This window comes from Marmota marmota, unplaced genomic scaffold (assembly GCF_001458135.2).
Source record: "Marmota marmota marmota unplaced genomic scaffold, marMar, whole genome shotgun sequence".
Classification (NCBI taxonomy): domain Eukaryota; kingdom Metazoa; phylum Chordata; class Mammalia; order Rodentia; family Sciuridae; genus Marmota; species Marmota marmota.
Genome location: NW_026000141.1, coordinates 3,500,402 through 3,522,737, shown reverse-complemented (window position 1 = coordinate 3,522,737; position 22,336 = coordinate 3,500,402). Strand labels below are relative to the sequence as shown.

At 50.8% G+C, this 22,336-nt stretch overlaps 1 protein-coding gene across 1 annotated transcript in view; it reads left to right on the top strand.

Moving 5' to 3' along the window:
* Positions 1–22,336, top strand: part of Tmem132c (transmembrane protein 132C) — a 267,501-nt gene that overhangs the window by 170,206 nt on the left and 74,959 nt on the right. The window contains exon 3 of the mRNA XM_048785911.1: positions 4,222–4,362. Within this exon, the coding sequence (XP_048641868.1) occupies positions 4,222–4,362 (141 nt within the window). The remainder of the gene's footprint in view (positions 1–4,221; positions 4,363–22,336) is intronic.

Here is a 22,336-nt window from a genome sequence, read left to right as displayed (position 1 = left end):
GTCAAGCAGTCATACGTGAATCTTGAAATGATACAAGAGAACAGAGCTGTTTTCAGGATTAGGGTGGGGATGGGCCACCATGGAGAGGTCAGGAGGGTCCCCTCTGTGGCCGGGGAACAGCTCCGTGTCTTGCTTGTGCTGCGGTTCCCTGACTCCACGCACCTGCAGTTCATAAAGGAAGGTCTGTGAGTGCCAGAGCCGGGGTCCTTCCCCCATGGGTGGTACTGTACCAACACATCTCCTGACCTTGACCGTGAACCGTGACTGTGTGTGGTGTCCACATGGGGGCAAACTGGGTCAAGTGCACAAGGAACTCTGTAGTTTTAATTTATTTATTGCAACTCTTGTTAATCTCAAGTGATTTAACTATTTCAGAACTGAAAGTGTCACAGCTGCTCCATTTCTCTGCCCTGCAAAATGCCCTCTTTGTCTGGTGTTTACATCTGTGTCACTAAGTGACATGCGGGTGTAGATATTTCTCAATTCCTCCTGTTTGAGCTTTGGACAAAATCTACAGATTTCCCACTGTGGAGGGTCAAGCCAGATTTCACCCTTCTTCCCTACACCAGTGCCCTCCCTTCTAGCTCTTTCCCTCCAGGGTAATCATCCCGTTTTGTTCCGATTAGTACTGAGTGTTGAAAATACTGTAAATGTGTGTGTGAATCGTGGCAAAATGGAGTATTAAATCATGATGACTTTTCCTTTTTTGCATAATGTTTTACAGTTACAATCCAAAGCTGATTTGTTCTATTCTTTTCTTTGATTCTCAGTGTATTTACCTTTTCTTCATTGCCAGGATCTCCAATAGTTGTCTAAATCCTTTGTGAAGCAGCCATTCACGGTGCATTTATTAGGAAACTGCAGCTTCCAGGAAAGGTCTCTGCTGGTGTATTCTGAGTTACCCAGGGGTAACTGCCATCGCCGGAGCCTCTGCCTCTGCTGTACTCTGGGTCGTCTTGTGACCTCTGGGATGACCCTCTGGGTGGGTGGAGCACTTCCCAGACATTTCCCAGCCTGGGTATAGGAAATAAAGTTTCCGAGAACTCACGTGTGTAGAAGCATTGAACTCACGAATTGGCTGGAGGCAGGAATCCAGGTTGGAAAACCCCTCCCATTTCTAGGTCCCCTGAGGCTGTTCTCTCTGGAGCCTGCGGCCTTGGCCCGTGTGCCCAGAGCTCAGATGTGTTCTGAGTGCCCAGCCTGCTGTGCTGCGGTCTTCACTTCATGTGACGATGCCGGGTGGGCTTTTCCTCTCTGAAAACGGCTGGCCTCCAAGTTGGGGGAATGTTCTTGAAGTGCTCCCCAGGAACGCTCTCTCTCCTCTCTGTGATTCGCATGTGGAACTGGGAAGCTGCTCTCTTGGTTTCCTGTGTCCCTGTCTTCCACCTCCTGTCCTCACCTCCTTGGAGTCTCCCTCTGGGTTGTCCCTCCAACCCTCCGTGCCTCTTCCCTTCCCTGTGGTCTTTTATTAACAGAAACTCAGGCCTATGGTTGGGACACGCAGGTGGCAGTCTCATGAGAGGGAACCTGTTTCAAGTGGCCCCAGCCACAGTGCTGTAGGACTTTGCTTTAGGACAGTGGAATTCTCTAGAATCCTATATTTTTCCTGGAAGGTGAAGGTCCAGCTTGGAAAGAACTGGGAATAGTGTTCAGTGTGCGCAGGTCACGCCTTTGCAGTGAGGGGCCCCTGTTCTCTACTCGTCTTGGTACGTGGGCCCTGTGTGGAGTTCAGGCAGACCCCCCCTGCAGGGACAGGGAGGCGTGCTAGTAGGGCTGCCTCCTAAGCAGATCCTGGCTCTAACCCTCTGTATTTATGAACTGCTCTCAGAGCCAGCTGGTGCCCTGGGCCCCTGTGGCTTGTGCCGCTCTTGTCCCAACTCTTCTCACTTGCAGCTGCCGAAGTGCTGCTCATCCATCTCTCCTGCAGAGCTTGGTTTTCCCAGGTTCCAGACCTGTTGCCAGGTGGAGTCTCCTCTCCCTACAGGGGACTCTCATGCCTTTGACTCAGTCCTTTGCCCTCCTCTAAGTGGGATCAGGGGCGAGAGTCCCCCAATGTTTGCGCTCAATCCCGCGCTTTTCTCAGCAGCTTAGTGGTGACACAGAGGTCCTGAGAGCTGGCTGGGGGTGAGGAAATGACAGCAGCAGGAGAGGCTGTCTGCCTGCTCTCAGGGTCCTGGTTGGCTTTGGCAGAGTGGGACTCAGCCGCCAGACTGAGCAGGAGACACCTGGAGAGGCGGCGACACGGAGGGCTGTCCTTAGGAGTGTTCTGTGTGGCTGATGCTACCCCCTGTGCTCCTGTGTGTTGACACATTCAAACACCAGCATTACATTGGGGGTGTTATGCCCACCCCCTCTCTTTTTTTTAATTTTTTTTTTATTATTATTGTTCAAAACATTACAAAGCTCTTGACATATCATATTTCATACATTTGATTCAAGTGGGTTATGAATTCCCATTTTTACCCCGTATACAGATTGCAGAATCACATCGGTTACACATCCACTTTTTTACATACTGCCAAACTAGTGTATGTTGTATTCTGCTTCCTTTCCTATCCTCTACTATCCCCCCTCCCCTCCCCTCCCCTCCCATCTTCTCTCTCTACCACATCTACTGTAATTCATTTCTCTCTTGTTTTTTTTTTCCCCTTTCCCCTTACTTCCTCTTATATGTAATTTCGTATAACAATGAGGGTCTCCTTCCTTTATCATGCAATTTCCCTTCTCTCTCCCTTTCCCTCCCCCCTCTCGTCCCTGTTTAATGGTGATCTTCTTCTCATGTTCTTCCTCCCTGCTCTGTTCTTAGTTGCTCTCCTTATATCAAAGAAGACATTTGGCATTTGTTTTTTAGGGATTGGCTAGCTTCACTTAGCATAATCTGCTCTAGTGCCATCCGTTTCCCTGCAAATGCCATGATTTTGTCATTTTTTTAGTGCTGAGTAGTACTCCATTGTGTATAAATGCCACATTTTTTTATCCATTCATCTATTGAAGGGCATCTAGGTTGGTTCCACCGTCTAGCTATTGTGAATTGTGCTGCTATGAACATCGTTGTAGCAGTATCCCTATAGTATGCTCTTTTAAGGTCTTTAGGGAATAGTCCAAGAAGGGGAATAGCTGGGTCAAATGGTGGTTCCATTCCCAGCTTTCCAAGGAATCTCTATACTGCTTTCCAAATTGGCCGCACCAATTTGCAGTCCCACCAGCAATGTACAAGTGTACCCTTTTCCCCACATCCTCTCCAGCACTTGTTGTTGTTTGACTTCATAATGGCTGCCAATCTTACTGGAGTGAGATGGTATCTTAGGGTGGTTTTGATTTGCATTTCTCTGACTGCTAGAGATGGTGAGCATTTTTTCATGTACTTGTTGATTGATTGTATGTCCTCCTCTGAGAAGTGTCTCTCCAGGTCCTTGGCCCATTTGTTGATTGGGTTATTTGTTCTCTTATTGTCTAATTTTTTGAGTTCTTTGTATACTCTGGATATTAGGGCTCTATCTGAAGTGTGAGGAGTAAAAATTTGTTCCCAGGATGTAGGCTCCCTATTTACCTCTCTTATTATTTCTCTTGCTGAGAAAAAACATTTTAGTTTAAGTAAGTCCCAAGAATCAACAAATGGGACCCACCCCCTCTCTTTACAGAGGAGGGGAGGGAGGCACAGAGACATCCTAAATGTGACATAACCCAGCACTGCTGACCTTTGGCTTCTTCTGTGTTGTGCGGCTCTCGGAGGCCTTGCAGGCTGCTTGGCCTCTATCCACTAGATGACATCACACCCACCCCAGCTGCAATGACCCAGAATGTCTCCAGACATGTACAAACATGCCCAGCAGGACTCGCACTTGGATTGAGGACAGCTAACCCTGGCAGTGTGCCCAAACTAGCTGCCATTCTAGTGCTGGTCTAAGGAACATCTGGGTTCCCCTCCCCCAGCTGGCGCAGAACAGGAGGTACCTGTCTCCCTGGTCTGCAGCAGGTCTCCCCCTCCCCTCCCCCTCCCCCACCTGGCCTAGGACAGGAGATACCTGGCTTCCTGGTATGCAGTGACAGGTCTCCTCACTTCCCCCTCCATCCTCCTCCTCTGCCCCCACAGCCACCATCTTGCACACCGACTGTGAAAATATGGGCAAGCGGAAAAGGAGCCACGCAGCAGCTTCGGGGAGCCGGGCACCTTTGGGAAGGCCAGTCTAACACTGCGGTTGTCACTGTCTCCATCCGCAGGGCCAAGGTGAAGAAGGGTGTGAACATCCTGAGCGCGTGGACCAGCGAGCCCCGGCAGTGGGACGTGAAGCAGGAGGTGGGGAACGGCGGGAAGCACGCCACCGCCACCGTGGCCTGCCAGCGCCTGGGCCCGCGCAACAGGTAAGTGCCCTGTGCTGTCCCAGCCCAGCCTCGCTCGGGGAGGCTCAGGCCTGGCCTCCACCCATGGGCAGAGCTGTGACCCTGGGCAGCGGTGGGCAGCACTGGGGTGCCTGAGCCATCCCACCTCCCCAGGCTCTCGTGGCCTGGGCTGGGTGGCCCCAGAGACCAAAGGGCCTGTCCCAACCTGTGGTTCCTGAACAAAGGGTCAGGTCGTTTTCTAATTATAAAAGTTTAACATGCTCTTCTCATGATATGGGGAGGTACCAATGCCTTACTGCCCGGGGTTTAACTCAATATAACCTCCACAAGAGAACAAACATGGTGGATTTATTTATTTTACAAATTTAGAATATGTGCGTTTGTGTGTGTGTGTGTATGTGTATATATATATATATATATATATATATATATATATATATATATACACACACATACATGTATATATACACATACATATATATATATATATATATATATGTATATATATACATACATGTATATATATACATATATATATATATACACACAGAGATTTTTAAAAAATATTTTAGTTGTAGATGGATATAATACTTTATTTTGTTTATTTAGTTTTATGTGGTGCTGGGATCCAGCCCAGGGCCTCACACATGCTAGGTGAGCGCTCTACCACTGAGCCACAGCTCCAGCCCTATATACAGATTTTATTTTTATATAAGATGCTTTTACTTGCACTTCTTTTAGAAAATTTTTCTCTTGACTTTATTTCTTAAAAACAATGTTAATGGCTCCCTAATATGCCCTCACGTATATTTAACATACTGTGAATAGGGAAGCTGTGCTGCTTAGCATTTAGGTTGTGTTCCAGGTTATGCTCATAGATAATGCGGAGCAGTGAAGCATAAGTTGTCCATTTCTGTTGGAAAAATCTGGGGCGAAGGAGGAGGCCTTTCTTCTTTTCATCATGAGTATTGTGTTTCGTTCTATGGCAGTAATAGGGAGATTTTTTTTTTCCTGATTGCCTCGGATCTACCTAAAGAGGTTACCTTTTACTAATATCAAATCTCTGTAGGGTTAGTGATTACCCGTTTAAAGAGGCTGCTGGCATTCAGTCTGGATTCACATATCACATTTAAATAAAATATTAAATTTATATTTTGTGTTTTCTAAATGGATTAAAACTGATGCATTCTATATGTTACTTTGGTTGAGATGGCTTAGTGATGAGAGAATAATAATTTGCAAACTTGGATAACATAGCATTCCTTTATTATTTAAAAAAAAATCTCTAAAGTTTAGCATCCCTGATGTTTCCACTGAAAACTTTCAAATTGTAATATAGCTCCATAAAACGTGCACAAAAGCTGACTCAGTTTCCCTTCAGTAATTGAAATTCACAAGTTCACATCATCTGTGTTCAGAATGCTAGTGTCTTCCAGGGTCTGTGTTTCTTCTGTTACTTTTGAGTAACTGGTCTTCATTGTATCTATTAATGGGGTTCTGTGTGATATTTCAACATACGTGTAGAATACACAGTTGGCTTCTTTTTAAATTTTTTTTTTTAGTTGTAGGTGAACACAATACCTGTATCTTATTTATTTTATTTTTATGTGGTGCTGAGGATGGAACCCAGTGCCTCCCACCTGCAAGTCAGGTGCTCTACCACTGAGCTACAACTGCAGCCCCAACAACAGTTGGCTTTTTAATATCAGAAGCATGTGCTGAATTTTTAGGACTCTTGATATTTAGAGTGAATCTTCCAGGAGCAATTAGTATTAAGGGGATGAATCTTCCATTACTAGATGCCTTTTGTTAGGTGAACTTGACAGAACCCCCCAACGCACACACCCCACTTCCCTCACTTTTCCATCTCTGCTCTCTCAGCCATATAACTCTCCCACAGGCCTTCCTTCCACATGGGGCCACAGGAAACATCTGGGGTCCTGGGCAACTCGTGGCTTCAACACCAACCGTCCCCACCAGGGCCTCTGGGAAGTTCCAGTACATTTGGGGGTGAGGGCAGTGCTGGGGTCAGCTGTTTGAATCCGTGACATTGTGAAAACATGACCAGAAGAAATGTGTGCCTGGGTCCCTTGGTATAAGCAGTATGTCAGACCTCCTGAATCTGATTTTGCACATAAAGTGTGATTAACCCACAAGATTAGCACTGATGATGCAATAAAGGTAAAGGTCTTCGTTATCAGTGAGTGTGAACATGAGAAGCAGAATGAGGGTCCTCGAGCAGGAGGTAAGTTCTGAAGAGCCCCCAAGAGCCCTGCCCTGGGGCTCCAAGTGCCAGTGTGCTCGCCAAGAGTGGACGTGTGCATGATTTCCCTGGGTCCTGGTGCTTCCGAATGCTCCACAGAGCACCATGGGCCAGGCCTGCACTGCCCACCTTTCAGGTCCAGACTGGCTCGCTTCAAGGGCTGGAGTGGGGATGGCCACTGGAGACAGGGAGGCCTGGAGGTGCCTGTGTGCTCATCTGCCCTCCAGTGCCAGCCTAGAAGGCAACCTTGCCTTCTCGGGAGTGTCATCGAGGAAGAACTGGTGTCCTCAATTCAAACTGATGTGCCCTTTTTCTTTAACTGACATCATTGACTGAGGCCAGGCTGCTTCCTGATGTCGGTGACCATCCTTAGATGCTCCCGTCTTAATGAAGACAAGAGGGATGTATGCAAGGGAGATTTCCTGAGGCCACAGGATCAGCTCGGAGGGCGGGCACCACCAGGGGAGCCTCAGCAGCAGCGGTAACTGGCCTGAAATCTCACCACATCACGTCTCCTCGGACCACCTCTCCCATAAAGAGGTTCTTCAAAATCAACTTTAAATGACTTTGGTTTTAAAAATTCGCCTTCATTTATAGGAATCATGTCCTGAAAATGGTGCTTTGAAGGTGCTGTTGTTTTTCCTAACTTACAAGTACACAGCCAGGAGCCCTATGTCACAGGACTGAGACACCCTCTCTGTCCCCGGGTCTGTGGAAGACATTACTCCCCAGGCAGGTCAGCAGGAGGAAGAAGCTTCAGTACACGGGGACGTGGCTTCGCTTGCTGGTCCCTGCCTTTGAAATGGCCTGTGTCTCTGTCCTCATGTCCTGGTGCTGAAACCAATCCCCACAAATGCAGTGTCTTAAATAGATCCTCACGCGGTGCTGGAAGTCTGAAGTCAAATCGGGTGTCTCTGGGAGACCATCAAGGTGTCAGTGGGGCTACATTTCCTGGGGGGGGGGGGCAGTGGACGTGTCTCTTGTCTTCTAAGCCACTTAATTTTGATGGTGGCTGCTTTCTCACCCTCGGCCAACCTCGACCGCTCACAGTGCTTCTCAGGCAGCGTCTCTGGCCCTCCGCTCCACCCCAGGTCTCATCTGGCTCTCCTGCCTCCTACCTCCACTTGCTAGTGTCCTGTGATGACATCAGGCTGAATGGTCCAGGACCTTCCCCAACTTCTGAAACCCTCAGTCTAAGGTCCCTCTGCCTTGGAAGGTTGCATGGTCACAGGTTCCAGGATCAGATGTGGACTAATGTGCCTGTGAGGTCTTCTTAGAGTGTGGCACCTGCAGCATCCGCTGGGTCCTGAGTCTCTGTAGGGCTGGGCGGGGCCGCCCTGGGCTCCAGGCTCAGGTCAGTTGCTGCCCCTTCTGGTTTCCAGGCAGTGGATGGCACTCCCACCCAGGGCACTTCTGCATAGCAGAGGAGGAAGGCAGATCCTGCACATGTGCCAAGCTGCCTCGGGCACTGGGCTCCTGCCCGGCTGGCCCAGCAGGAGCAGAGCTGCAGTCAGGGAATGTGGAATGGACTCTAGCTTCAAGGACGAGGTTGGCTCCGTCAGCTACCTGAGATCCTGTTGGCACGAAGCTCCCATTTTGTGATCTGTGGCTGGCAGCAGTCCTGTTGGTGGGACAGCCAGGACTTGGGTGGTGGAGAGCTTTCTTCCTGCCTCTGGCCCTCGGGATGCCCCTCATGAGTTTTGCAGTTAGGTGGGTTGCCCACTGAAGCCACAAAGCCACAGGGGCATTTTCAGATCACAGTCACATCCCCATGTGCTTACAACAGGGTCCCGGGGTCATGGGAACAACCTTGGAGAGCAGTGCTGGTAAGCCCAGGGAGTGTAGCCAGGCTGGGCAGTTTGGGATCATCAGCCCCCAGGCAGGGTGGCCAGAAAGGTGGCTCTGTAGACTTGCCGAGGCCCTGACACCCATTTCCAAACCGTCACTGTACACCTAACCAAAAATAGCGAGGAGATACATGAGCACAGCTTCAAATCATGCCCTGGCCTCGACCCACAGCATGTCCCCTCAGGGCCCTTGGCCCAGATCCTTCACACATCAGATGCTAGGAGAAGATTTGGGAGCTGGGCTCTGAACCAGAGGACAGCCAGTGGCTAAAGGCATTTGCTCTTGGTGCTTCAGGGCTCAGGGAGTAGCTCTAGTCCACAAGTTTCCAACAAGAGCAGTGAATGGGTACAGGGCTGCACTGGAGGTGTGTGGGAATTCTTCCTATAGCAGTTCCCTCCTACAGCTTCCTTCCAATACCTGAGCACTTGTCAACTGGATGTCCCTGCACCGAGCTTCATGAGTCTGTGGGTTCATGACCACAGCAAAACCAGAATCTGAGTGACATCATTTTAGACACAATGTTTCCAGTCAGACTCTGTGCAGGTACCCCCTTATCGTCTGTGCATTTTCTTTGGTTTGTGAAAAATGTTTTAGTAGAAGTGGCAGATCTGTCAGCTAGTGCCACCATAATGCTACATTAAAAAAAAAAAAAAGAAGACTACCTGGCATCTTAGAATCTAAAGCTTTTACAGCTGCAAGCGTCCCTCCTGCTCCAGGAGCCGTGGATGGAGCCCAGTTGCTGCTGAGGGTCACACAGGCTGGCAGGGCTGCACCTACTCTGGTGACACTATTCCCAGGGCAGCTGGCTACCTCCTGACCACAGCACATCCAGTAACTGCCACAGGCCAAAGTCAGCGGGGTGGGGATGTGCCCTCCACAGGCAGTGGGAGTGGGGACTTGCTGCTCCGTGAGAGACGTTTGTCATACCTCAGCAACTCTACAGGCTGCTGGGCTCAGGAGAGTCCCCTTGCTCTGAGGAAACCTGTGGTTCCCCTTTCTCTTGTTTACTCACTGAACAAGTGTCTGTCGAGTGCCCAGAGCCTGCGGTCACCATGCTAACAAGCTCAGGCCAGGGGAATTCAGGGAGAAATTTGAAGCCTGTCCCAGTGTGACTGGGCACCACACGGTGACCAGCGTAGCCCTGGGAGAGCCTGTGAGGATGGAATGAACTCAGCTAACCCAAGGAGCGCTGTTCCCTGATGCCACCTTCCAATGTCGGGTGTGCTCTGGGGCCATTGGGGCCCTTTGGCCCACTCTTCCAGGTTGCAGAAGGAGCCAAGTGTCTTGGTCTTCCTGGGGCTGCTCTGCCAGTGGAGACTGGGTGTGGAGTACAAAAGCCCAGCTGGGTCCCCCACTGCAGGTGGCTCCCAATCGTCATGGGCACACAGAGCCCCCTCAGGACCTGGCTGCAGAGGAGGACTTCAGAATCTGAGCTGTTCTGTGCAAGTTATTTCCCTCTCTCCTTCCTTACCAGCTTCTCCTGGGGGTGGGGAGGTCTTCCACAATCAAACACCCTCATCTTGGAGTCGGCTTCTGTTGGACCCAACCTGAGAGGCTCAGAGACACATGGGGCCTCTGCTTCCTCCCTGTTCAAGTGGCCTCAGGTGGGTGACGAAGAGAGCCAGCTTATAAGGAAACTAACCTGGACCCTCCCAAAGTCTTGTGGGCTTCTGGTCCCAAAGCCACCTGTCCCTGAGCCTCAAATCCAGGAGGCCAGCTGACACTTGGTCCACACATACCCTGAATTGTGTACTTTCCAGTCCCCTGTATCAGCGCTTCAGTAGTCAGAGCACCTCGGCCCTCAGGCAGAATCCATCGGCAGCCTCTGAGCATTCTCAGGATTTGCAGGGGCGAGGCCAGCAGAGCCAGGGACTGTCCAGACCTCCCCGCAGCTGGAGTGACTGGTTCTCGAGTAATGCCTCCTGCCACAGGGAGAGTGAGTGGTGGCCAGCAGGCGGCCTGTGTGAATGTGGGAACACATTTTTCGTCATCCTTTCTGTGCCTGTTCCTGAGGGAGCGTCTTCCCCGTGCCCTTTCATCTCCCTCGCCCTTTCTAAGTCTTTGTTCTAACCTAAGAGTCAGGGCCAGTCTGAGCAGCTGGGGATCAATTAGGGGAGACTTTCCTGAGGCCCGTGAGGCTGTGGCAGAGGAAGTCTGACTGCTCCCCTTGATTCAGTGCTCTAGTAAGTGTCTGCCCCCAGCATTCCCCAGGCCTTCCTGCAAGTTCATTCCTTCAGGGCAAACACCCCAAACGAGGTGTTTCTTTAAACTACCAGCATCTTCTGAAGTTAACAGGCAACCTCTTGTTGCCTGAGGCTAGGGCTGAGTGGGGGGGCTTGTGTGGGTCCCTGGGAGCCTGCTGCGCTGGGCTCTCAGTACCGAACACCTTGACTTAAAATAGTTGGCTTCTTGCATTTTAAATGCTTTCCTTTAGGCTTTATTATTAAAAGGTCACTGTTAAAATCTCTTCCTGAAGCAAGCTTGCCCTCTTAAAAGTAGAAACTTAAAGAACCGTGATATGCTACCTATTTCGTGGAACTCAACCGCCTGCAGAATAGGACTCCGTGTACTTGCTAGAGTCTGGCGTTTTGCAAAATGCTTTGTGGCGGTCACTTCAGTTCATCTTCCTGACAGCCCGGTGAACTCGGCATCACTCAGCATCCAGAAAAGGAAAGGGGAAGTGCCCAACTGGTATATATGCAAATGATTAAAAGTGCTTTTTTTTAAAAATAGCTTTCCTGTCAACAGCAGGTCCCCTCCACCCCCATACAGCCTTGGGCCCACAGGCCCAGGACTGGCTTTAGAACAACTAGGAGACTTCCTTCTTAACTCACCTTAAAGCTTAGGGGAGAATCTGAAAGGGACAAACTTTTGCCTGTGTGACTCAATCTTTCACAGGCCACTCATCCCCTTTGGAAAACAGTTCCCAGGGTGTTCAAAGGGTGACCAACAGCTTCCAGAACCTTCTCTTGTGGGAGCACAGGCCCTGTGTTGCCAGTTCTCTGGGTTTTTCTAGAGCAGCTAAAAAACACGTGTTCAGATTTTTAAAATCACTGTGCAGATCAAACTAAAAGATAATTGCTCTGGAAATGTCTCATCAGCAAGTAAATCCTGGGCAAAGTGGCCAGTTTCAGCCAAAATAAAGCCCGTTTTCTTGAGGAGGTTGATTGTGTCTTCCTCGAATGGCATCTGCAGCAAGAGCCGCCCTGGAGCTGGACTCTGCAGCTTTGGAAGGGATTTATAAATAGGACCGGCCACCAAAGACCAGCGCCCTCATTTCACCAGAGATTCCTCCTCAACAGAACAAATCACAAGCACCTTTGTTTCCAGCAGATGTTGTGGGCACGCTTCTGAGCTCTGGCCCCTGCCTCTCTTCCCACAGCTTTAATGGAGAGCCGGCCCTACCCAGGATCCTGCCTGTCCCCCTTGGGGTGGCTGTGAACCAGCTGGCATTCTCTAGGGGTCCTGGGGGGAGGCCTGCTGGGGTCCATGGGCTCCCATAGGGTGCCAGATAATGCCCGCCCCATTCTCCCTCCTGGAATAAAGGCAGCGGCAGCAACCCTCAGTCCTCTTAATTCAAGAGCATCAAGTTTCGGGGACTCTGCTGCCTAGGAGAAGTCTAAATCAGGCAGGTAATAAAACGAGAAGGGCTTTGCAGAAAGCGAAAATCATTGAAAATGGTAAATAAAATGCCCATTAGTATTCATTTAAGCAGTCCCAGCTGCACACCGCACAATTCGACTCCACTGTCTGTTTTGAAGAATTCTGGAACATGAGCAGGCTCATAGCTGCTTGGTGTAAGCTGTTCCAGCAGAGCTTAGGGGAGTGACAAGCTAAAATAATCTGCTTTCCCCTGAAAGAAATCATCCAGACCTAGTCCTCTGCGTAAGACATATTTGAAGATAGCAAATAACCACAAATTAAAATCTCCCCATCAGTAGCATATGATCACATTTTGCATTCTTAAACCCCCAAATTCAAGCAGGCTCATCTAAGCATCTGAAGCAGGTCAGTTGTGGATACCTGAACCATGTGGTTCTCTGTGAGATTTTTCTCTCCCTCCCACTTTGAGCACGTGCCAGGCTTTGGGGTCCTGGGCTCTGTGGCAAAGGTCAAAGCCAAGATGGCGAGGCTACTGGTGTTTCCTGTCACTTCTAGAAGCTGATGTCTCCAGCGGAACTTGCTGGAGGCACCTGAGGGCACAGGAGGGACAAACTGGCCACTTTGCCCAGGATTTACTTGCTCCCATGAAGGAGCCTGAGAAAAGCTTCTCCTGAGACCCACAGCCAGGCAGGCATCTCAGCCCTGTGTCTGATGTCAGAAAAGGTCCCAGGGTGGTCTCCATTACTTGGTGCTGGGCAAGCCACTTGGTCCACATCCCGTCAAGACAGCCTATGGTGAAGGGAATTGACTTCCTCAAGGAAATCAGGATGCTCTACAGAGAAGGAAGAGATGCCAGGGAGGTAAGAGATGCCCACTCAGGTGGGCTCACAGCTGGATGCTTTGCACATAAGCATCAGGCTTCCTCGGTGCTGTGAGGTGAATATCTGCAAAATCTCTTTTCATGAGGCCACTGCCTGCCCTGGTTGCATTTTTCTAAAAATAGCTCCAATGGACATACTCTCAATGGCTCTGCCCACATGCCCCTCTGGAATCTCTAAGGTATGGCATCTCTGCCTCCTCCCACTGAACCCTGATAGGCCTTGGTGACTGGCTGAAAATAGTGTTTGGCAGCAATAACACCGTGCAATGCCCAAAGCTGTGTCATAAAAGAGCTCTGAGCCAACATCTAGGCAGACCTGTTCCCCTGAGGCCGCCATGATGTGAGGAAGCCCAACTATGGAAAGTCCCCAAGGAGGACCTCTTACCTTACAAAGAGAGAACGATGTCCAGCCATCTCCCTCTGCTCCAGCCTCTTCCATCCAGAGTCACCATCAGACAGTGACTGCAAGGGACACCCAAGACAAAGCAACCCAGCCAAGCCTTTTCAGAACTCTTGACTCACAGAAACCAAGAGAGTCAATAAAGTGATTGCTTCTGTTTTACACTGCCAGGTTTGGATGGGATCTGTGGAACACTGGTAACACAGAGGGTTAAACAACTTGCCAAACTCACAGGGCCACAGAGGGCCAGAATCAATCTTGTAGCCCTGTTCTCCTGATCCTCAGTGCTCCCACAACAAGGAAGAGATATGGAGGGTCTCGTATCCTCTGCTTTGCACCCTTCCCAGTTTCCAGCATCATCTCTGGAAGTTTTCTCCTGTGCTCTGTAGACCCAAGCCTCATTTAAGGTTTTACACAGGCAGAATGAGAGTTTCTGTTTTCTTCATGCCCTTGACAGTCTGGCATGCAGTACCCAGTCAAGACTGAATATGTACAAAGTAAACATCTCTCAGCATCTGCCCTGCAATGACTTTGCTACACCCAGTGAAGCAGCCTCTCTCGCTCTTGCCAGACCCATAATTAAATTTAAGAGAAGGCTGTGGCACCCATGTTCTGGTCTCTGACAGGAGCAGGTGCATTTTGGGACCAGTGACCTTGCCTTAGAGACCTTGGCTTGCTAACTGGCTTCCAGCTGAGACCCTCCCCAAAATGGTGCCTCCATTGTTGGTGCCCAGAAAGCAATCTGGGTACCAGTTAAGGGCTGTGGGGAGAACTTTCTAATACCCTCAAAGACCCTCTGTGCTTCAGAGGACCTGTTCTGAATTCTCCTGGCCACCACTCAGCCACCACAAGATCCTGGCTTTGCTCACTTTGTGTAAATCCTTTCAATTCCAGGGACTTATTGAGATGGTGGGCCCTTATCATACTAATCTTTGTGATGAACTGGGAAACAGCAGGAGCAAGAAGCCACTTCCTCTCTTAAAACTTAAGAAGTGTTTTTGCTGGCATGATACCTGTGTTCTCAGGCATTCCTTAAAGTAATATGGTGCCCCAAATAGCAGTGTGGCCGTTTGAGCCAGTTGGCACCTGGGTTCAAGTCTCAGCTCTGCGACTCGGGCACTGTGAGGTCTGGTTTGTTTTGTTGTTGTTGTTCTTTTGTCTGTTTCAAATCATTCTGTCTCTTTGAGTCTTACATGAACTAAATAATGTAATGCTACATGATAATCGAGTCCTTGTTGGGGAACGCCTATCGGGATTGAGTCAGTGTTTGTGAAGTGCCCACAGCGGCTCAGCTGTGTTTTTCATGGAGCACCATCTCCTTAGGTCCTTCCTGACGTTTCAGAAGGGTTCCAGAATTCCTTGCATTTTCATGTGACCATGGCACCTTTTGTCACTGGTGGCATCTGTCAACCAGTGAGACCCTTGCCCTGCTGTGATCCATCCCCACACCCCACAGGATGCTCTGTTATGCCCACCAGCCACTTCCTACCCTGCTGTTCCTGGGATCAGAGCTCTTCCTGCTGCAGTTACAGTCTCTGGGTGGCCCTGGCCTTGGCCCCCACCCTCAGGACAGCCAGAAGGTCAAGGAGAGGAGTGCTCAGCCAGAGAAAAGTCAGGAACTGGTGCACCCTGCTGGGTAGATACCTGTTGCTTTGACTATTTAAGCCCACACTGGAGGTCCCACAGAGACCTGCTGCAATTTGTCACTTAACTAAGGAAGGTTTTCCTCCTTCCCTTTTATCATTTTCTAATCTTGATTTATGCAGGGTAATAGATAATCCATTCATAAGGCTCCGACTTCAACATGGACACAGATCTATGTGCAAATGTCTATCCCTGACCCACAGCCACCCTGCTCCTCCCCAGAGACCCAGTGTTTGCAGTCAATCACGGACCTTTCCAAACATGCTCGGTGTCTGTGCAAACACACACACACTCTCTCCCCACCTGCCTGCAAACAGCATTGCTTCCTTTCTGCTTCACCTAATAATATATCTCACAGTTCTTCCATATCAGGAAGCCTAGAAGGGCTGCTTTCACTAATGTTGCCAAATGCCTCCTCTTTGGACCATCGTGACCAGCTGGGGCAGAGGGCACATCACAGACACCGCGTGCTCCTCTGAAAGGTCTAGGGCATGCACACAGCCATGCTTGCTGCATGTTACTACCAACCACTTGATCCTGCGGGGCTCATTTTTATTTGCCCTCTAATGGCTTGGTCACCAAGTAGCCTGAGATTATAACTCGCCATGAGAGCTAAAGCCATAGTTTTCTAGGATTTTTAGGAAGTCCTGGGGAGTACTAGCAGGGTGCCTGAGACCCTGGGACCCGCTGAGTTCCTGGAGCCCCCGTCTGGGATCTGCAGCTCTTCGTGAGTGTGCCCCCATGTGCAAGCTCTGAGTCGGTTCTTCTCTAGACCCTCACCGCACCTCTGTCTGCTCCCATCCATCCCCCACCTCCATCGTTTCTTCTCAAGATGGCCACAGTGTTTTCCCTCCACCACAAATCAGATCGTGGAGTGTCCTGTTGGCCCTGTCCTGGTGTGGCTCCCCATCCCACCCAGCTCTTGGCCATGGCCCTGCCCACTTCCCTGACCTGTCCTCACACTTCACCAGTCCCTCCTCTGCACACGGGCTTTCTGTGAGGCTTATCCCTCCAGAGTCAGGTGTGCCCCTGCCCCAGGGCCTTTGCTTCTGCTGTTTCCTCAGGCCAGGCTCTGCCTGACTGGATCACTCTAAGTTTAAGCCTTGGCCCACTTGTCATATCTCAGAAAGAACCCATGTCACCACCCACACAGTCACCTGCTTCGTTTTCCTTCAAGAACTCAGCAAAGTGATGAAATTACCTTGTTTATTTGTTTACCATCTTTATCACCCCAAATGTGGGCCTCATGTGGGGATGTGCCCTACATGGGGGATGTGCCCATCTTCTCTGCCTCTGGGTTTCTAGTGCTCTGATCAGTTTCTGGCTCGGGGAAGGGGCTGGAAACTCTTGCTAGCTGAATGAACACAGGATTCATCTTGGCAACAACAGTTGCCGTGAGGTGTCTTGTCTCCAGTCTGCAGATGAAGATGCAGGACGGGAAGATCCTTGTGTTGCCAGAGTGAGGAACATTTGCTGAGTGACTAAGGACACGGTGGCGCTGTCCTGACACATGGAGTTAGAGCACGCTGTCCTCCTGCACAGATGAGGGAGAGCCCCAGAGAGCCTAAGTGTGGGGATGGGCGTCCTGGAGCCTATGATGTGGGGTTGTGGAAGGGGTAGGGAATGGGAACCTCTCCACTCCTGTGCCCCCTGCTGCCTACCCAGCTCCCACGGTGCCACCCCCTCAGTAGCTGTGATGAAGGAAGGAGGGAGACATGCGCCACTCTGTAAGGAGAAGTACCAAGCCATCTTCCTGCCTGTCGGACGAGGCTTTAAAGGCAAAAGGGACATTTTTCTAAGATGTCCTTCCAGTTGGCAAGAAACTCACTGCCCCTCCAAGCTGGAGAGCTGCAGGACACAGGGAAATAGACACTCACTGCATCTTCACCTCTCGTGTGGGGTGCCACCCAGGACGCAGAGGTCCTAAGGGGGCAGACTCTCCCCCCACAGGCTCAGGAATTCCAGTCCCTGCACTGCCCTCTGAGCACTGTTCTACCCTCGTGGTGAGGCACCTCCCATGACATAAGCCAGACTGGAAGGTCTCAGAGGGAGGCCTGGGTCTGTGTGTGTGTGTTCATTAACCAAATGCATATGGAGTGCCTGCCAAGCACTGGGAATATCAAAGCGTATAATGGCAAGCATGTACCCCAACCTCATGAAATTCACTGACCTTTAGAAAAGATGGAAAATGATCAAATTAGGGTAGCAAGAAATACTTAGTTGCTACTCTACTAAGAGCATGAGGAAGAGCACTTAGGGTGGATTTAAAAATCCCACCATAAAGGAGTCTGTTATTTAGGATGTGGGTCAACCACTGGCAAAAGAAGCCTTGTCTAAAGTGGTGTAACCAAGGAAAATGTCTTCTGCCACAGAGGATCCAGGGTGTCTCGGTGCTGGGCTTCAATGCCATCAGAAGCCAAGTGTTCTTCTCTCCTGGGCTCAGGGACAGCAGAGGAGGCTGCCCCACAACTTGACCCATATGGTGCCAGCTCACAGCCCGGTGATGGGAAGTTGAGGTTTTGGGGAGAGCAGGGGAGCCAGACCGTGGGGAAAAGCTTCTATCTTCATCCAAAAATGACAAGAAGCCTTTGCAAGGTGTCAAGCATGATGATGGCACTGTCCCATTTATATAAAAAAAAAGTTATTATGGCAAATGTATAAAGAGAAGATTGGGGGAGGGGTTCCCAGAAGATGCAGGCAAGCAGATGATAATGACAGGTCAAAATAAGGACCCCGTGTGCACCCGCCCTTGGTACCACTGTCCTTTTCCAGCTCTGTCTCCAACACAGAGGACCTCTGCTACACTCCTGTCACCTCCCACACTGCCATGTCATCTAGAGAGAGCACACCTGGACTCCCTGCGTTGGAAAAATACCATGGCTGTGCTCAGCAGAGGGCCCGGCAGCTCCTTTCAACAGTCCCCGCCATGAGAGAGGTGGTCTCACAGCCGAGGTTATTTTAATAACTTCAAATCGCTCCTCCAGACCTCGTGCTCTGTCTCTTCTCAAAGGCAGAGTGACAGGCCGCTCTGCAAAGCCGTCTCCATGCCTTTCCTGGGTAACTTAATAACTTCTTCCTTTCTGTTTTCAACATCATGTTAATTCTTCCTAAGTGGTTCTCTCTGTTCCCTCTCGGTCCGTCTGGAGTGCAGCACTTTCTCGCCAGCCCTGTGTAGACGAGGCCAGCTAAATGACAGAGACACCTCATCCATCATGACTTTAGTTTTCCACCTTGGGAAACCACCAGGCTTAAGTCATGGATAGAAGCAAGTCCCCTCAATTCTTCACTGGCTGCTTTGGCGGAGGGTCCCTGGTCCTCGCACAGGCAGGCCGCCATCTGGAAATCCATGATGGTCCCCATGCAGATGTCAATCTGTCAGGGCAGAAGGGTCAGCTCTGTGATGGAGGCCCCACAGCACAGAATCGCAGGTAGAAGTTGCATTCTCTTGTTTGAATGTCAGTGTGTCTGTGGCAGCTCACTCCGCACAGAGTGGGGGTCTCAGGCTGTCCATCTTGCTGCTCCATCACCAGACATTGCCGCACTTCCACAATCCAAGATGGCGCTCCAGTATCATCAGTCAGCCCAGGGAGGAGCACCAGGGAGCAGGGAGACTACTTTTCCTTTTAAAGGCAGGGCCCAAAAATTGTCCCTGTCACTTTTCATGTGCAGAACATACACATAGGGCCATGCCTAGCTGCAAAGGAGGCTGGGAAGTGTCATCTTTTGCCCCAGATTGTCATGTACCAAATCAGAAGGGAAAGCAGAAGAGGACAGCTAGGAGTCTCTGCCACAAGCAGGGATTTGAAAATATTCCTTCCACCTTCAGAAGGTGAGTCCTTTGAAGTAGGTGTCCGAGAATCTAGAGTCTTGGTGGTCCATTAAGGCCAGACTGGCAGGTGGACTTCCAGTCAGGAAAGGGAAGGCTCAGCTCTCAAGAGGTTTCAAACACATGAGCAAGAACCAGAGGACACAGGAGACCAGGCCAGCAGGGGAGGGATGTGAGTGCCTAGGACAGTCCCTGCCCTGGGCCAGGAGCCTCCATGTGACCCTGTTGTAAAGACAAGAGCACCGCTCAGCCTTGGAGTCCACTTCTTGCAGAATGGCTCTTTCCCAGTGTTATGCAATGTGCTTTCTGAGACCGTTTGCATTTGAAGTGACCCAGTCCCAGTCCCTGCAGTCTTGGAAAAGTCACTCCTCAGACCTCAGGCTTCTCTACAAAGCACGGATGCCATAGGAACGCTGTGGGATTGGAAAGTCATAGAACACTGCGCGACCCTTAGAGCTGTGCTTGATACCCAGCAAAAGCTCAGTACATTCTACCTCAGTCTTAGTCTGCCTGGGCTGCTAAATGGCCACGCCATAAGCCGAGGGGTTGAAACCGAAGATGCTCGTTTCCCACGGTCCCAGAGGCTGGAGGCCCAAGGTCAGGGCTCCTGCGGTCTCTGCAGACCTGTTGTCGGCTGAAGGCTGCTGCTTACTTTGCAGAGGGCCATTTTCTCCTTGGGTCCTCCCAGGGCAGGAGGAGCTCTAGTCTCTGTCTCTCTCTCTGTCTCTCTCTCTCCTTGTAAGGATATGAATCCCATCATGAGGCTCTATGCTCATGACCCCATCTGAACCTGATCACCTCCCAAAGCCCCACTCCTGATAAATGGCCCTGGGGGATTGAGTTCCAACCCAAGAATTGGGGGGTCACAGATAAGCTGTCCACAACGTATCTGTGAACAGTGGTGTTTCTCAGAGTCTTGCTGGGCAAGAAGTCAGGAGGGGGCCCTGGCTCCCCAGAGGAGCCAGGTGGCCCCACTACCCCTGAGGCTAGCATAAAAATTCAGGCAAAATCCCTGTTCTGTCAAAGTGTCTTCAAAGCCAGTCCTCTGCCCTGCAGTGCCCTAGGCCACCCCAGCAGCGCCCTGGGCCACCCCAGACCCTGGCTGCTCTATCTGCTGCTCCTCTGCAGAAGCTGATTCAGCCACTCACTGACAAGCTCTGTGTCTTTCAACCACCCTGAGATATAGGTCCTTTGAGTCCCTCCCTCTGGACAGCCACATAAGGATGACAGGTGACTGAGAAGTGGGACTTGTGCTGGAAATCAGCTGTCACTTGTTTGTCCTGTAGCTCAGGGAAGCTGCTGGACTTCTCTAAGCCTCTGTGTCTTCATCTCTGTGAAGATGGCAGAGTCCCCGCTGATCCGTTTGCTCTCAAGGGCAAATGGTGTCAGACCCTCGACCTGTGAGCATCAGGAAAGCCAGGGCTTTGTGTTTGTGGCAGCAGCTTGTCACAGGCCAGGAGATGCCCCATGTGTGACCTTGCTCTTGTCAGCGTGGGCTACACGGCTGATGTGCTCTCAAGTGGCCCTGGAGGAGGTCTGCTTCCCCGAGAGTGTGCCTGGCTTGTGAGATGAGGTCACCGAGGCCCAGCCCACGTGTGGCTCAAGGCTGTCCATGGCCTTCCTGGCTTGAATGTTTGCAGAGCCCACTGGAAAAGGGGAAGAGGCTGTAGCCAACAGCCCTAAGAAGCCCAGGCTGCGAGTCTTACAGGCCACGAGGCGCGGAGTCCCCTCTACAGCACGGAGCCTGGAGGCAAATCCTTCCCCTCTTGAGCCTTCAAGGAAGACCCCAGCCCTTCCTGACACCCTTGGTCTCAGCTTGGGACAGACCCAGAAGCCCAGGACACTGCCCAGCCTCCCCAGGCTTCCTGACTTACAGAGCCTTGAGACGAGGGTGCAGTGTCAAGACACAAGTTCTGGGGGTAATTTGTCACACAGCAATAGAGGACACATGGTATTCTTAGACACTCTAGGGCTGTTGTATAAACTCTTGGTTATGGGAAACTACAAACAGGAGCATCAGTTTTAAAGTGTTCTAAAGGATTTCGATGGTAGTCACTTCATCTGCTCTTCCAACCTCGGAGATCCTGGAGAGGCAATGGGGGCTCCATTACAGGTGGGGAAACAGAGACTGAAGGGCAATAGAAGGGACTTGGACTCACTAGACTCCAACTAGCAGGACAGAGGCCACAGTGGTATTATTCTCCAAATCCTGGGCTCTCTCCAAGAAACCTACTGTCCATCGGTGCCTTCCCCTTTGTAAACCGGACTGTATCTTCTGCCATATTTCTTATTCTTATTTCTTCTGCCAAGATTCTTATGTTGAATAGCTAACCTCTTTTAACAAAGTCAATGCCTACTGGTGATTTTTCAGTCTCTAACATTCTAGGACATCACATTAAAGAAGGCCACTGGAGAAGACGCCATGAATGTGAACCTGCCTCTACCATTCAGAAAAATAATTCACATTTCCTATGCGTATTTCTGATAGTCTGTATTGTTTGGAGGACATTTTCCTAAGGACCGATTGACTTTTTAATCCTGAAAGCACCCTTTCTTTATGCACTTTCTTTAAGTGCATTCATTGGGTTGGTTCAACCATTGCCTAGGAGCAGGAAACCTTCTTTTCAGACCTGTGTGGGTTGCAGCCACACCTTGGCAGGGAGAGCCAGGCTTTTGCGACTGATTTGCTTTTTCCAACCTGGAATGTGCCAAACTGACGTAAAAGCCTCTGAAATCGCTTCTGAGGATGAGCTGAAGGGGAGGCCGTTCTCAGGTGAGGCAGATCTCTGCGATCACACCTCCTGTCACAGGGACCCTGGGGGAGTCTGCAGCCCTGATCCCAGCCCACTGCGCATCCTGTGGTTAGTACCACGTGGGCTTCAGCGCTACCACGGGGGAAGCAGCCTGCCAGGCTGCAGACTCCAGCACCGTGAACTGCTAACTGAACTTCGGCGAGTTTCTAACAGCGAGCACTTTGTACTGAGCCGAGGTAGCTAATGGGTGCTTTAAGCACCAGTCCTGATGGGGACTGGGGACAGAACACCAGCTGGATGCCAACCTTTCAAGGGCAAATACAGTTCATTGACCTTTCGGAAACGTCCACACCAATCCAACCCCACGTCCTCCAGGGCGCTCAGTCGGCTACTCCTGAAGTTCCCGTCCACCACCCAGAACTGTCCATTGCCTCCTCTGGGAGGGCCCTGTGTAGACTTGTCTTCATCCAAAGGTGTTTTCAGTGCAGGAGGAAGAGCCCCCCGGGTGGACTGGGGGGAGCCACAGGGCTGGAGTGCCAGGGGTGAGCCTTCCACCTGGGGTTCCGTGGCGCCAACCGTAGCACAGGGTCCCGCCCCCGTCAGGCATCTTGGTTCTCATGGACCACAGGGTGCTGGGTGAGGCCCCAGGGCCCACTGGCATGAGTTGGATGCTGGGGACACTGAAGGGTCCAGTGAGAGAGGACAGCGGGGGCATCAAGAGTGTATCAGAGGATGAACGTCTCCCAGGGCAAAAGCCTCCATTCTTCAGTCTCTTTTC